The sequence below is a fragment of the Lycorma delicatula genome, chromosome 11 (assembly GCF_047948215.1).
Source record: "Lycorma delicatula isolate Av1 chromosome 11, ASM4794821v1, whole genome shotgun sequence".
Lineage (NCBI taxonomy): Eukaryota > Metazoa > Arthropoda > Insecta > Hemiptera > Fulgoridae > Lycorma > Lycorma delicatula.
Genome location: NC_134465.1, coordinates 10184024 through 10200215, shown reverse-complemented (window position 1 = coordinate 10200215; position 16192 = coordinate 10184024). Strand labels below are relative to the sequence as shown.

Here is a 16192-nt window from a genome sequence, read left to right as displayed (position 1 = left end):
ATTATCAGTAGTATTTATTGTAACAATTTATTTATAGCACTGTTTGTTTTAATAGTGTTTTTTACTTTGTGTTTATTCTTAGTTTTCTATAAGTGATGTACATTTTACCCTTTAAATGTGGCTAGTCAGAACAGTGCAGTGCACTCTTAACAATTAATGCATCCAGTTGTTAGTTCCCTGAATCACAGTATTACTTCATTTAAATTAGCTGTGTTAGCAATCATCTAACCAAGTATTATTAAACAAAAATTTTCAAATTCATTCTTCTTAAAATAAATCTGCTAAACCTCAGCATTAAATTTCAATTTTTAAAGCTGCCATTGTTGTTTAAGAAACTTAAGATTTCAAAATGTTCCCTTTAACTAACATTTCAACTTCAGATGGGTTTTACAATAATAATTTTAATATTACTTTGAACTAGAAAAAAATTTGTAAGAATATCATTTTTAAAATTTTAATTAATTCTAAAATCTGTGAAAGGTATTATTAATTTTCAATTTTTTTCTAATTATCTATTGTTTTGAGGAGACTTCAGAATATAAAGGTTAATATTTGAGCCATCATTTTTATGTACCAAATTAATTTTTTATTTTCTTTTCATAGTATAATCCAACTTTATTTTATTTCTCATTTTAGCTTACTTAAATTATATTATTATATTTTAATATAAAATAAACATTTTCAGCAGTGAGCTACAAAAAAAAAAAAATTGTTTTGAACCATACATAATATTTCAGAAGAATTTAGTTTTTGTATGTAAAATATATTTGTTTCTGTAATTGTTAGGTAAAGAATTCAAGGGATTATGAAGATAAAGTCTCTCTTACATTTGTGCCAATTATATGGAACAAATTTCCCATCTCTACAAATGATGAACAATGAAAATAAATGTAGAAATAATAAACAAATTTTCATTGTCTATTGACAACTATGTCTAATTGAAACTATGCCTCTGTTATTTGATGTTTGAGGCCACTTCCAAAGGGTTAAAGTAAGCAGTAGACTTTTTTATTGTATTGTTAACTTTTTTTAAATCTCTTAGTTAACAAAAATAAGGTTTTTGTATAATTTAAAGGAACGTTTAGAAATAATTTTATTTTCTTTAGTTATTTAAAAAATGTATTGATAAACTCTAATATACATTGCAAAACTTCTGTGTTTAAATACTTTACAAATTATGTTCCAAAATTTCTCATATTTATTTTTTTTAATCATTTTACTTTCTGTTGTTGGCATCTGTTACAATATAGTAAAAGTTAAATACAAAATTTTCAAAAATTTTATTTTAGTGGATAGTAAATTAAAATTGACTATCAAACACTGATTTAACCAACTTTGTTAGAGTCTTAAAACTAAATAGCTCTAAATTGGCCTTAAAAAAAGGCTGAATTGTAAAAAAAACTGTTTGCTTTAACCAAACAAAATTAAAAAGTATGAATTATTTAAAATAGTTTTTCAGGACCTTCATGTGAAGAAAAAATATATGAGGAAGTTAGTTAAGGCCTGTTTATATGCAAATTGTGATCGTGTACATTGGTGCTTTAGTTTTTAAAGTTAAACTAAAACTCAACAAAATAAAAATAAAATAAAATAAAACAAAGTATGGGATGGTGTATGCGTAATGTGTGATTATGATTAATTAAACTGTTAACACATATTACAGTCTCTAGACTTGAATCATATTATAAAATATTTAAGTATTTTTTTGTTTTAGACTTAAAAAAGGAGGAACTTGATGTACTTTTAACAAAGTATGATTTAAAACGCCTTGAAATGTATTCAAACAACTTAGTTGATTATCATTTAATTATGGATTTGTTACCACCATTGGCTCGTATATTTTTTTTAAATCAAATGGGTGATACTCATTTGTCACCTGTACAATCTGTAAGTATTGAATATTTGGTATATAAAAATTAATTTAATTTCTAAGGTACTTGAACACACTCCATGTGTATAAAAAGGGTCTAATAGGTGTTATATGACAGTTGTGTAAAAAAAAAATTGGGTGATTATTTATTTTAGTGATAGATTTTTGAGATTGATTAAATTAAATTTATTGCATCTCAAATTTGTAATTAACTTAGGATTAAAAAATGTTTTATTATGTATTATTTTAGAATGAATAACCTTTTGACCTCCATTTTACTTAATAAAAGTAAATTAGTCATTAATAATATATATAATGGGTAATCAAAAAATAAGTAGCATGAACATGAAAAGAAAAAAAACAGTTAAATATTTGAAGCAATCTTTTTCTTAAAAAATATAATTTTTACATGTTCTCCGTTAAGTGCTTATAATGTACCATCAGTTTTTCTATACCATCTACTGTGATGTAATTACCTTCCTATATAATATACTGTGATATTACCATTTCAGATTTATAGTATACATTGATGAAAGTTACTAGGCAAGATATTTATACTAGAGAGATAGGTTATTTGAATTCTAATGTGGGCTACATAATGCCTGATGTATGGGATGTGACTTTGTCATCTATAAGCACCTTTTTGTCACTTTTCCTAGACATTAATCTTTAATTGCCTTACTAAATTTTATCAGTGTTTTATAATATGCTGATTTCATGACCCAGTGTATACAGCATCTTGATTTAAGTAGATCAACAACATCTTTCTTATAGAGGAAATCATTCAGCGCTTTTTCAAACATGAAGAAGAATGAATATATTTCCCTCAGGTGAACCTCATCCTGTTTCTGATGAGAAGCAAGTCTCATTTCAGATCATAATATTTCTAAAGACAATTATGTCCTGCCCTGAAATAGTGATAAAAACTTAAATAGTATTTGAAGACATATTTTAAGATTTTGGGGATTGGCATGCGCAGAGGACAATGTCCTACGAGCACCAGGATGAAACCTAGTTGTATGCAACCCTAGCTCCAATTGTATCATCACAGTTTGTGGTTATCCAAAATCTGTAAAAACTTAGGAGTGGCACCCTCGTGATTGAAGTTTTTAATGAAGAGCAATGTAGAAAGCATAAGAAAGAATGGAGTGATGGTGGAGTCACATAAGATGCTCAATTTCAGCAAGGGATCTTTTGCCATGACTTGGCTGATGTTGAGTTGCGTGAAATTACAGAAAAGTTGTCACCTCAGTCAGTCATGTCTATGCAGAAGATTATGAGAAGGGAGAATGACGTTAATGTGCCAATATCTTTGCTTGTTCTAACTTTTTCTATTCCTACTGTTCCTGATGAAATAAAAGTTTGTTACCTTTGTGTTCATGTGCAACCATATATACCAAACCCAAGATGCTGCTTTCAGTGTCAGGGTTTTGGTCACGTCAAAGACTGTCGGACAAAGGAAGAAAATTGTGTACATGACTTGATGATAGCATATGCACTGAAATAGAATGTATTAATTGTAAATTGTAATCCACACTCGGCAAGATCTTGAGAATGTCCCCTTTATCAGAAAAAAAAGGCTATATTATAGATCTGTACCAAGCAGAAAGCGTTATTTCCTGTGGTTCATCGAGAATACAGAAAATCCCTCAAAATGAGGAACCTGTATAACCCAGTGTTAGTTTTTTCCAGGCCCCCCATTTACAAAAAGAGAATGATTACCCATCATTCAAAGAACTAACTAATATGGTAGAAGTTTTATCAGACTAAGTAAAGACCCTCACAGCTGCTATTACAGTATTGAGTACTGGCAAGAAGGTAACTTCTGTTAGACAGATGGTGTTATATCTAAAAGTACTTCAGTCATTATACCATCACATAAAGTTCTTGCTGCACCAATTACACAGCAAACAATCAGATCCCAGTAAAGAGATATATTAAAAACATCATTGTCTGGTATGACTTCTCTTTCCTTCCAGGCTTCCAAGTCCCCTTCACCATCTCAAGGTTTCTACAAGGATATGATGTGGTTGAAGTGCCCGAAGACTTATTAAAGGTCATAATCAAAAAAGAAAAACTTGATAGTATTTGATAAGTAATCTGCATGTAGAGTTTTTATATGCAACAGAAAAAAAGTATTTCTTATGGCTACAATTATTATTCAGTGGAATGTTTGTGTTCTCCGTTCTTGCCGTGAGAATTTTGAAATCTACTAAAAAAATCCTAAAAAAAAGAGATACTATGTTTGCAGGAAACTCATCTCCTTCCCCAGGATGAAGTGTCTTTTTGCGGTTATGTCTGTGAAAGATGCAACTATCAAACTGAAGACAGAGGATGTGAAGGTGTAGCTGTTTTCCTGAAGGTAATTGTATTAGCCACGCAGATTTTGCTAGCGACAAACATTCCTGCAGTCTCATTGAAGATATTAGTGCTATTTAAAATGAATATCTGCGACTTGTACCTTCCCCCAAATTCAGATATCAATGAGGATGATCTTCCAATCTGCTTTCATAGATCTCTTAACTCTGCCTAAATAATCGACAATTTCAACACTTAATCACTCACTATTCATGGGGCTCATAATCATGCTCTTCTGAAGACATTGTAGTTGATCGTCTGAGGCAGAACTTGGATCTTTATTTGTTGATCAGTGGGTTGTACACGTTTATGTCGTTTTAATCAGGTACTTTTGTGCACCACATCCCTACTACGACATGCTGTCGTGTTCAGCATACCTGGCGCATTTCCATTTGCCTTAAAGTCAGCCATGCAGATGGAGGGTTGGGAAAGCAGACTGGATCAGGTACAAAGATTCTTTTAGCCAATTGATAAGAATGGTAGCATGATCTAATAACTTCCAAGTTGGAATTTCAGACAATTACTGCACTGATTGTGCGGAAAAAGAGATTTGTTTGCAGCCTCTTTTCACTAATCGCATTGTTTCAAATGATCTTGTTCGTTTCCTGAAGAGTGTGGTTCGTGATGAGTGGCAGAGTGAACAGAATGCTACCATCAATAATAAACTTTGTCCAGTTAGACACTGTGTCATCCTGGAGTACTACATTACAGGAATAACCATTGTGAGGAGGTTATTATTTGCTGTTTGCAAATAGGGCACACTAGGCCTACACATGGATATCTGATAACTTAGACTGATGCACCCGTTTGTATTCTCTGCGATTGCCAACTGACAGTACAGCACATACTTGTGGACTGTGTCTGTAATGCGGCATTTTGTCAGAAATTTAAATTTGGGATTACCATACGAAATATCTTAGGAAACAATGTAACCATGTTATCAAATATCTTACGATTCTTTAAAGTCTTGCATCAGGATTAAAAAATTAGATTATTTGTAACAGTCTTTTTTGTCTATTTATTTTTCTATTTCTTTTAAGTTAAATTTTAAATATTGAATTTCATTGTAGCTTTATTTTGATTTGGCATATGACATAGTCTTTTCCATTTAAACTGTGTTTTTTTATTACTGTTGTTTAATTTTTAAGTTAATATTTAATGTTTACAATATAAATATCATGTCCGGGTGCTGATGACAACAGTTCGTTGTACACCCAGGAAAAAAGGAAACATTGTCCCTTGTGTTAGCTGATATGCAAGCCACACAGCGAGTCCACACTTTTCATATTAAAAGATATTCATGAATAATGAATGAAGGATGTACTCACACACAAAAAAATTTAAGTCTTAAATCATGTTCTTAGATCATGTTCACTATGATTTATCTATTTTCATGAATCTGGTCATTTATGCAAATAATATCAAATGGTACCTCCTCTGGTGATTTTCTTTAACATCTGTCCGCTCATTCTAAAATAGTGTACATTATTTTGTGTTGCTTGATACAAAGCTGGTGGTGAACATTGTTATTAAACTATTGATATTAGATAATTTCAAAAGTTATTCATTGTAGCATCTGATTATTGAAAGATTGTATAGGAAAAAATGATTGCTTAGTTTTATTCTGCAAGCAATTTTGTAATTTTGTTTGTCATTTTTTTTTTTTTTTTGAATGAAGGTTGATAATACACTGGGAATTTTATTTTTTATAAAAATAAAAAAACCTAGTTGTAATAATATGTTCTGCTATTAATCAATTTGTTATCAAAATAGATTAGTAAATGGATTACTGATAATGTGTAATTTTTTTTTAATTTTTCAGAGCGTAATTCTTGGGTTAGGTTTACAACATAAAACTATTGATTCCTTATCATCAGAGTTAGAACTGCCAGCCTCACAGTTACTGGCTCTATTTAATCGTACTATAAGACGGTTTGTACAGTATCTTTCTAATATAACAGAAAATGCTATTGAACAGTCATTTATTAAACAAGATTCAAACAATGCTGTCCCAGATATGAATCCATTAAAACAAAGTGTACATCAGGAATTGGAAGAAGCTGCTAAGGTAATTTTTAATTTCATACTCCTCATTTAAGTAGGTTTTTTTTTTATCTAAAAGTGTTCACTCAACTGTATAAAGAAAAATTGAACAAACTGAGTGATTTCAGATTAAAACTAGTTTAAGGTAGGGAAGTGTATTACACCAGTATATGTTTTTAAATTGATTGTATATATATATATATATATATATTAAAGAATGAAGCAAATATATAAGAAAGAAGTGCAAAATATTTTGTTATTTGCTGATGATATCATTGTATAGGGGAAAAAAGTAAATTCAGAAAGAGTTTGATATCTGAAATCAAGAAAATTAGAATAAAAATTAACACAGGGAAAAGCAAAATACTAGTCACATGTTAAGCTAGATGGAAGAGTGACTTACTGTAATAGTAAGTTTGTAATATATTTTTCAGTATTGAAACTATTCTTGTTTTGGTTTAAAATTATATGTTTTTTCTGCCATGTTTTGTTCTTTTGCTTTTAATAAAAATCTTAATAAAACACTTTCTTAAACACTCTTCATATTCAGCCAATTTATTTAGATAGATTTCCCAGAATTAAATGCTTTATTCTAAACTTTGTGGCAAAAGTTTGTTTACTGGCAATTTAATAAAGTTAAACTTAAAAAATTCTATTTAACGGCATAATTTTTTTGTTTTACAATAATTTTCTCAAAAATTACAAGAAATATATTTCTACAACCTGTTTTCAGCTCAAAAATTACATGAAATCATCAAATTCAACTTTTAAGTTCCAAAAATTTTAGTAGGCTTCATTTTATCCTTGGAGCAAAATGAAACATTTTCAATGAACTTTTTTATTTTCATTTGTTACTAGACATGTCGTGCAGATAAATTCACCTGCATAATGGATGAAAGTTTGTTTAGGTAGGCTGACATAATGAAACAAAAATTCAGTAGAATATGGTTTATGGTAGTAGGTCTTGATTATTGTGATTAGTGATAGAAGTTACATTAATCCCCAGGTGATAACTGTGTATGATCATTGTCTATATATGTTTTTATTTTTTGTTCAGGAATTAAAATTTAAGCAGAAAAAGGAATTAGAACGTTTGAAGAGGGAAAATTTAAGTCAGTATGTGATAAAAGGTTCAGAACAAGAATGGGCTTTAGCCACTTCATCTGGTGCTAAGAACATTATTTCTGTGAAAAGGTACCTTTTTTATTGTTTTAATATTTAAGTTATGTTTTAGTGTATTTTATTTCTGTAGTTAAACTGGATATAATAATAAAATAAAAAATACAATCATTATCCGATTTAGTATATAACTTGCTCCAGAAATGTGTGCGTGAAATGAAGCATTAAAAGAAAAGAACTGACAACATAGTTGTAATACTTTCCTGGCATTAATTATTTATTCTTATTTGGTAAAAAAATAATTATACATGAAAAGTTACCTAAGATCTTTTTTTGGGGAGTAGGGGTAGTTTATGATTAATTTTTATCATAAAATTATCATTATATATTTGAATAAACGAAGAAATGTTTTAAACTTCAAAAAATTATTTTTTTCTGTTCCTCCACCTCCAAGAAATTTTTTTTTAATATTTAATTTGTTAAGTGGAAGAAACTGAAAAAATTCCACTAAAAAATTTACAACCTATAAAATTTTATCCCTAATATTTCTTTTTGGAGGTGGAGGAGTGAATTATGATGAAATTTTATCGTAATATTATTACTAAAAGTTTATACTTTTATATTACTTAGACTGGATTCATAGTATATTTTGAATTGTATTCTTGGTATAATGTTAGAAATTTGTGATCAGTTGTTTCATTTACTTATCAGTAGTTGTTAAAATACTCTTATACAAGTTCTAAGAAATTTCAAGGATCCCTAACTAAAAAAATAAAATTAAATTGTAATTTTGTCTTGAAAATAACAGTTCAATTGAGATCATATTTATTCAAATTGTAGAGACATTATGTATAATGTTTATGACTTGAGTGATCCATTACTTTATTGCTTTACTCAAATTAATGCCCTTTGACTTTGTCAAAGGAATACATCTTAAGTACAACGGGCATCAGGTACAGCTATTTTCTTTAATCAGTCTACTTGTTAAAGAAGGTTTCTCATACTGGAGTAAATGTCACGTGTACTTTAGAGGGCATGGCATGCTGATGTTTAATAATATATTATGCTTGTGATTACAGCAGAAAATCTCATTCCTTATTTTTTCTATTACCTATTAGAAAAATTCTATTATCAGTTAATAGAATTTTTGAGAATGGATGTCACTTCAGAGTGGCTTGTCCCTTATATAAGATTGTCTGCAGTCATTGCAGTTTATGACACCTAGCAGACCTTGATCTTTATAAATATTTTAATGGAAATTTTGCTATACTGTCAAATAGACATGGCCCACAATAAAATTAAAAATAAATAATAACACTTGAACATATATCATCACAAAAGAAGAAAAGCTTTTCTTTGAATGGAATGAATTACTAGCAGTGAAAGGTCAAGTTTATATGCTGTATTAAACTTTATTATTTTCTAGGGTTTTCAGTTTATTTAAAGAAAACCATAGGAATTAAGATTAAAACTGTTCCATTTTTAACCTCAGAACACTAATTATTTAAATAGGGAGTGATTTATTTACATGTAAAATTTGTGTTTACTTTCTAGTGGTGAAAAGAGACTTGGTGAAACTTCCAATGACATGGAAGATTTAGTTGAACCTAATAAAAAGAAGAAAAAGAAAAAGAACAAAAGTAACAATACTTTGATGTAAAGATTTTGCATTATATTTATTTTTATGTTGTGGTAATGAATGTAATAATTAATATTGTTTTGTATATATTTGTATCTATTGTTTAAGAAAATACAAATTATTAAAATATTGTTGATGTTTATTTTACCAAATTTGTTTGAATTCTCACTACCTTCTCACTACTTGATACTATCATCCATGATCAGAAGATAAAACACATTGAATATTGTATTGTATATACCTGTTTTGCTGGATAAAATACTATAATCACTGCAGAAGTAAAATACAATCAGCAGAAATTTGTGCTATATATGTTTTAGATTGAATTTGTGATACTCTAAAACATCTGAGTAGTATTGAAAGACAATCCGTAAAAAAATTCTACTGTAGGCTTATTTGTGAAAATTCTATATATTGGGACATCAAACTCATATATAGAAGTCTTGTTTTCAAATTTCTAATTAAACAGTTAATTTTTTAGGTAACAGCTGTAGCACAAAAATGTGAGTTATTAAGCTCCCTCATCTTTTCTGGACTGTTTTAATCCAGAAACATTCTTTGAGTTTTAGATAGTTAAGGTGTTTTTGGAGAAACACACTACATGTACATAGTAGCATTTATCATCAAATTTCCTGTGTCTATGAAGGCCTAGTTAACAGTCAAATTGTAACCCACTATCTTGGATTTTGATAAAACTTTGTATATTTGTTGTTATTAATATCATAAGAAAATCTCTAATTCTTTTTCCTTTTACTTTTGGATCAGAATTTTTCAGATTTTGAGACAGCTTGGCCATTCCAGAGTGTTAAGAAAAAATGCTGTTGCAAAATAACTTTTTCTCAAGTACTACTACAGATTTTTTTAAAAATTTTAATGTATGCAAATTCCTGAAAAATCTATCAATGATCAAAAACACTCATAAAAAATAACAAACAATTTTTTGTTTAGTTGAAATTTTTGTGAAAAATACGGTATATACTCTAAGAAAAAATTCATAATTCTAGTATGCAACCTGTTGGGAAATTCATTTTTTAAAAATTGTTCGTAAAACTATGGGTTTTTTATCGAAATAAACATAACAGCAGCTTTCCAAGGTTCCTAAGTTACAATGAAAATAGCAAGTGTTTTTCATTTGTCATGTTTGTCCTTTCTTTATAAGTAATACTTGTCTCGTGAATTAGCCAAAATAAAACATGTCATTTCAAGTAAACATGTAAAATTAGGTGCTTTGGACATGAAGGAGCTTAGGTACTGAAAAAATGTTTCCCTCTATCGTTCCTCAGACATGTTTTTTTGTGAAGCTCTTGTCCAAAGTATTCAGGTTAGATACTTAAATTTATCAAACTTCTAAGACCATAAATTTTTCTTTTCACAAAAATTTCAATTAAGCAAAAAATTGTTTGTGTTTTCCTGTGAGTTTTAGTTCCATAATACATTTTTTCTGAGATCTGCATACATTACTAGTTATGAATCTAAATTTAAAAAAAAATCTGCAGTAGTACTTGAGAAAAAATTACTCTGTAATGTAACAGCATTTTCCCTGAATACACTCTAACAACTAAGCAGTCTCAAAATCTAAAAATTGAAAACTTTTAAGCAAAATAAAATATTCTTAGGATGATATTAGTAATACCCAGTTTCATCAAAATCAAAAATAGTGATTTACATAATCTGGGATAATTGCAATGAAATGACCCTTTAACAAATCTGAAACCATATTCATAGTTGGTTTCATTATTTTAGTCTCATGTATGATCTTATACCATGGTTTGGCATTATAATCCTTTAACACCTTCTTCAGGGGTAGACTGTATAACACTGTTGTGACGGAAGTGGAAATTGATGCTCTGTGACAAATTTATAAAGAAATTGTTTAAAGCATTTGTAATAAGTGATATACTGTATGCAACCTAAGTGAGCAAGAAAAACAAAGAATATTGAAATCAGGGTGTTACTGTAAAACATTAAAAAATAGGTGATTTGATGCAATGCAACATGTAGATGTCTGAAAATAAAATTGAAATGAGAAATTTTAAAAGATTATTGTAAAAAAAAGGTAAATGTTGAGCTCATGCTAGGGATTCAAGGTTGAGTTTAGTTTTAGAAGGAATTATAAAGGATAAAAGCATTAAAGGAGGAGAAGTATCAGAATAGGTGATTGTTTCATTATTGAGAATCTAGGACATCTATCCTAGATCCTAGGACATGTTGAAGCTGAAAGATTGGTCCAGATTACAAAGCAATATAGGACAGCAAATAACTGGTGAAATGACAAAGAATAAAATTGTAAGAAACTTTTTCAAAATTATTTCAATCTGTTTAAATGTTTTTCCATCATAAAACTGTACACTAATATGCAGAGCATAAATTAAATTTCATTCTTGGGAACCTTGTACAAGGTAGGTACCTTAATCTGTAATAAGATAATTTGGAGAGTGAACCTTACAATAGTCCTTTCCTATTTTATTGCATGTTCAATACTCTCGTACATCTCTCTAATGACTTCATAATTTGATGTCACCATATACACTTGTAGTTTAACTTAATCTCTTGGTTCATCTCAATCCTTTACAACATTAATTTATATACATATTTTCTACTTGTGTTTTGCTTCTTTATTCCTCATAATATTGCCACTCTGTTTTTCCTTTTTTTCTCTCAGAATAAAATATGGTAATTTCCACTCCTTGTTTTACCCTTTCCTTTCCATCTTACTTCACTCAGTCTTAATATAGCCACTTTATTTCCCTCTTGAGATTCTCTAATGTTTCACTGTGTAACAAAATCTTGACATTCCAAATTCCTATTAGCAATTAATCCTTTAACTTCCTTTGTGCTTCTTTAAGCTGTTTTAACTCCAGAATATTTAACTGAAGAAACCAGCATCTTATTGAATTGATTATTAATTGTTTCAGCTTTTATTGTGTAAACATGATAATACTTTCTATTATTTACACAAGTAATAAAATTGTGAAGTTCTTTTTTCATATTTTTATAGTATGGGCACCAGTACCTAGGTCCAAGCTGATTGGACAATTTCTTATAACTATTCATGGGTGCACAATACATTTCCAAAATATGCCTCTGTCAAACATAAATACAATTTTTGAAATCACATGAATCAATTAATAAAATCAAAATTAGAGTTTTGTTTATAAATATCAAAAGTTTGTGGTCTTAGGAAAGATAAATTAACTATCCCATTGGTATATTATTGATTGATTGCCTACTTTCTCTTCCCTCCGATTTCCTTACCATACATTTATTTTTCCTTGACAAGTGCTATGGATATTTGATCGACCAGTCTCATTCCAGCTGTAAATTACGATCTTCTGGATACTGGCAGAGCAGCGATATATCTTCATTGTAACATATTCAGGTACAACATACTTGAATACAACATATATTCAAGTTTTCAGGATATATTGGAACATAAGGAAAAAGATTGTATGAAAAGAACAAATGTACTTTTTGTATTTTTATGTAATTCTTTATTATGGGAAAAACTTAATGAAAGGCTATAAGATCTTAGTAAATTTGAAATTTTCAATAAATGGAACAAGTTTAATGTAAAAGAATTGATCAGAAAATATTCCATTATTCATTCTGACAATGTGAAAGATTTATTATATTTTTATGGAAATGATTGATGATTCATGTAACTTCATTAATGGCGTGGTGTTAAACCTAAATCATGCTAATAAATTAAATATACTTTTTTTTAAATAATTTAGTAAACTGAAAATATTATTTTTAAAATAAACAAAACAGGAATATTTGAGATTTGATTAGTAAGTAAGTAGAGTTGGAGGAAAAAAGGAGAAGAGAAGTATTTGATTTTGCAAAATGTATAAAATATCAATTAACCACACATCTCAGGAATGGTCGAACTGAGACTGTACAAGACTACACTCATACATATCATCCTCTGAAGTATTATCTGAACGACAATTACCAGAGGCTAAACAGGAAAAAGAAAAAAGTAAATGGGAATAGGTTGCTATCTTAAGAGTTAGTGTTCTGAAAAAAAAAATTAATTTGCTAGAACAAAATTTTTGAATACTTTATAGGTGTTTAATTATACATCTAATGTTCCCCATCAATGAAAGTTTAATTACTGTAAAAATTATTGTTTTTCTTCAATTTCTGAGTGGAAGGCACTGCTGGAATTTTTTTATTTGAATCTGGTCTTTAGTGTCTTGCTAGAGATACTGTTGAATCTACAATTGAAATTTGTTGTAAAATGTCTGAAAGTAAAAGAAAATTTACAAAATGCTTTTATCTTACTATATGCTTTTTATATTATTGTTGCTAAATTATATGTTACCAATTTTCATTTGTTAAAAAAATTGCCTAATAATAATTTTTTACACAACTACTCAAAAAGGAGCGTAATGTATTTAGGGTGTATGTTCCACAATAGCAGCTCAACAATTGAACCAATTTAGATGTATGAACCCGTGTTGGAATTATATTACTGGGAGTGTCATAGACTATATATATATATATATATATATATATGTTGAAATAAATTTAAAAAATTAGAAAAAATTATACCATATACAAGCACTATACACAAAATTGTCACCCACACACTCTTTAATTATCCTATTTTATGTATTATTTTAAAGAGCAATGCTTGTCACCTGCACACCTAATGAGCTTAGACTGAACTCATTTGAAAATCAAATATGAATTTTAAAAACCGTGCCAAGTTTCCAATTTCAAGGTGATGAACTTTATTTGCGTCAATGCTTATAAAATAAAAAAGGTGCTTTAATGGCTCCTACATAATAATCACTTGTATGCTAATAATAAGTTGATTTCAAAATGAACAGTGATGAAATAAATGAACCAATCTTGCAATCAGTCACCACGCAGCAAAATCAATACTCCAATTGAAATGAATAATGTCATTTCCACGATATAGGCAATGGGATATTTATCTGTACTGGCCATACATCCTATTTTTCATAGTTTTTTTGGCAGTCGTGTTTTTTAAATTTAATAGATTTAAAACTTTTTATATCATTGAAAAACAATTGAACATTTTGTTGGTGAGATTTGTCTGTACAGAAAAACAAACTTCTGGTTTGTTTTATTGTTTCAACTATAACCTTGTATAATTTAAAAGTAATCATTTAGATTGAGTTTGAATTTAACAAAAATTCATAATTTTTTATTGTACTTGTTAAAACTGAACTGTAATGAACCATTACTGTTTATGTGAAGTTGTAGCTTCAAGATATATAACAATCAAATTTTATTTTTTGCTTACATATTGTTTATATATCAGAATACAACATTATATATATATATATATATATATATATATATATATATATATATATATATTGGTTGAGAACAAGAAAAAGCAGTGTAAATTAATGATGAAATAAAATGTAAATATTACAACTGTATATAAATTTGTGGATTTGTTATAAGTGTAATTATAGCGATAAATATCATTGTTTAATAAAAGAAAGTTTTATTTATTTGTGGTCAGTGAAGTAAGAACTTTTGATAAGTTTGACTTGTTTCATTGATGTTTCAAAGGAATTACAAATAAACAAATAAATTTATTCACATTTGCACATTTTATTAAATAATAAGTAATACATAAATTAAGAACACAGATTTATGAATAATTTATGCATCGCAGTAGACAGTATTTATTTTGTTAATATGAAGAATAATAGTAATTTAATTTTATCCTTTGACTAGAAAACTGGACTAGGTGTGATGTTATATTAAATAATGATGAGTATTTTGTAATAAAAAAAATTTTGTACTTAAAAAAATATATTTCTTGTTAATTTTCTTAATCAAATGATATATTAGTTTTCTTACTGCAAAGTTATTAAAGTAATTTTTCTATTATTTCTGCAATCACTGAAGATATTATTTTATTTAGTAGCAAGCAAGTGGATATTTAAATCAATATCAAAGACAATGGGCTGAGGTAGCAACTTCTGATGTGAAAAAAAGCTGCTAGCATCTCATTAAAGAAATATAATAACCAAAAATACAGCTCTTGTATTTGCAAAAAATACAAGAGCTTTTAAATCAACCCTTTTAATTATTATTCATAATTTTATAATATTTTTAAAGCGAAATTTATTTAAGTACAATATATTTAAGGACAGCATAAGCTGAAAGTGAAAATGCCCTTTTATCCTCAAAGAAAATATCTTGTGATGAACGAAGTCCAAACTAGAGATACTTGAACATTCAAAGGAATTACAACCTCTTGTAGGAAGAAAGCATCCCAAAGAAGAACGGTATGTCCCATAGACATTGAATGTTTAGACGAACAGGAAATGTGATTGCTATGTTTGTCTGTGGAAACTAATTATGATAACTTTTTATTATTTTGGTTAACAACAGTAATTTTATGATCCATTAAATTTATTATTGTTATTTGATCAATAATGTTTGAAATATAATGTTTCATTGTAGATGATATGGTCACCTTCATCAGATTCCTAAAAAAATATAGAGTAAAAATTATTATTCATTTGTCTTTCTAAAACAATATTAATAATCATTCATTTAAATTAGGTTACATCTTCTTATCTACAAATGATAAACTATATCTTTCATCCATTTTGCATTAATGTATACTATAAACATGTTTCAGATATTTTCATGATTATTAAATGTGTATTATCATTTAACATGTGTATTATATAAAATAACACTCCATTTTGTCACTGATTGAGAGCCATTATTTAGAAAGCCAAAGCCTCAATCGTTTAGTTATGTGATATCTAAAGAAAAAGCAATCTGCTACAGTTACAAACTCTTTTCAGTAGTGAATTATACCTGTAACTAACAATCTATTAACTTTTATACCTGAAATGAAACTACTATCTGAACAAGTCTATCATACCTATAATATAATAAGAATTGTTAAAGTTAAAATTGTAACAAAAAACCTACTCATAATAATTTTATTCAAATATTTAATTTATAACATTGAATTCACAGTAAGGCCAATAGTGTGCCCCATAATTTTATAGATTGTAATTTTAATATATCATGTTTCCATAAAATTTTGAGTATAAAAGTTAATGATTCAAGATTTGGTAATAATTTTAAAACCTGTGAAAAAACTCATCAATGTTTGAAAAAAATCTGGTATGTAAGTTACAATAAGCTAA

The 16192-nt window shown here is 28.1% G+C and overlaps 1 protein-coding gene across 1 annotated transcript in view; it reads left to right on the top strand.

Moving 5' to 3' along the window:
- Nucleotides 1-9160, top strand: part of l(1)G0020 (RNA cytidine acetyltransferase l(1)G0020) — a 44681-nt gene extending 35521 nt beyond the window's left edge. Inside the window, exons 18-21 of the mRNA XM_075378509.1 lie at nt 1715-1887; nt 6051-6296; nt 7329-7465; nt 8945-9160. Of these exons, the coding sequence (XP_075234624.1) occupies nt 1715-1887; nt 6051-6296; nt 7329-7465; nt 8945-9050 (662 nt within the window). The 3' untranslated portion in view covers nt 9051-9160. The remainder of the gene's footprint in view (nt 1-1714; nt 1888-6050; nt 6297-7328; nt 7466-8944) is intronic.
- Nucleotides 9161-16192: the final 7032 nt, after the last annotated feature.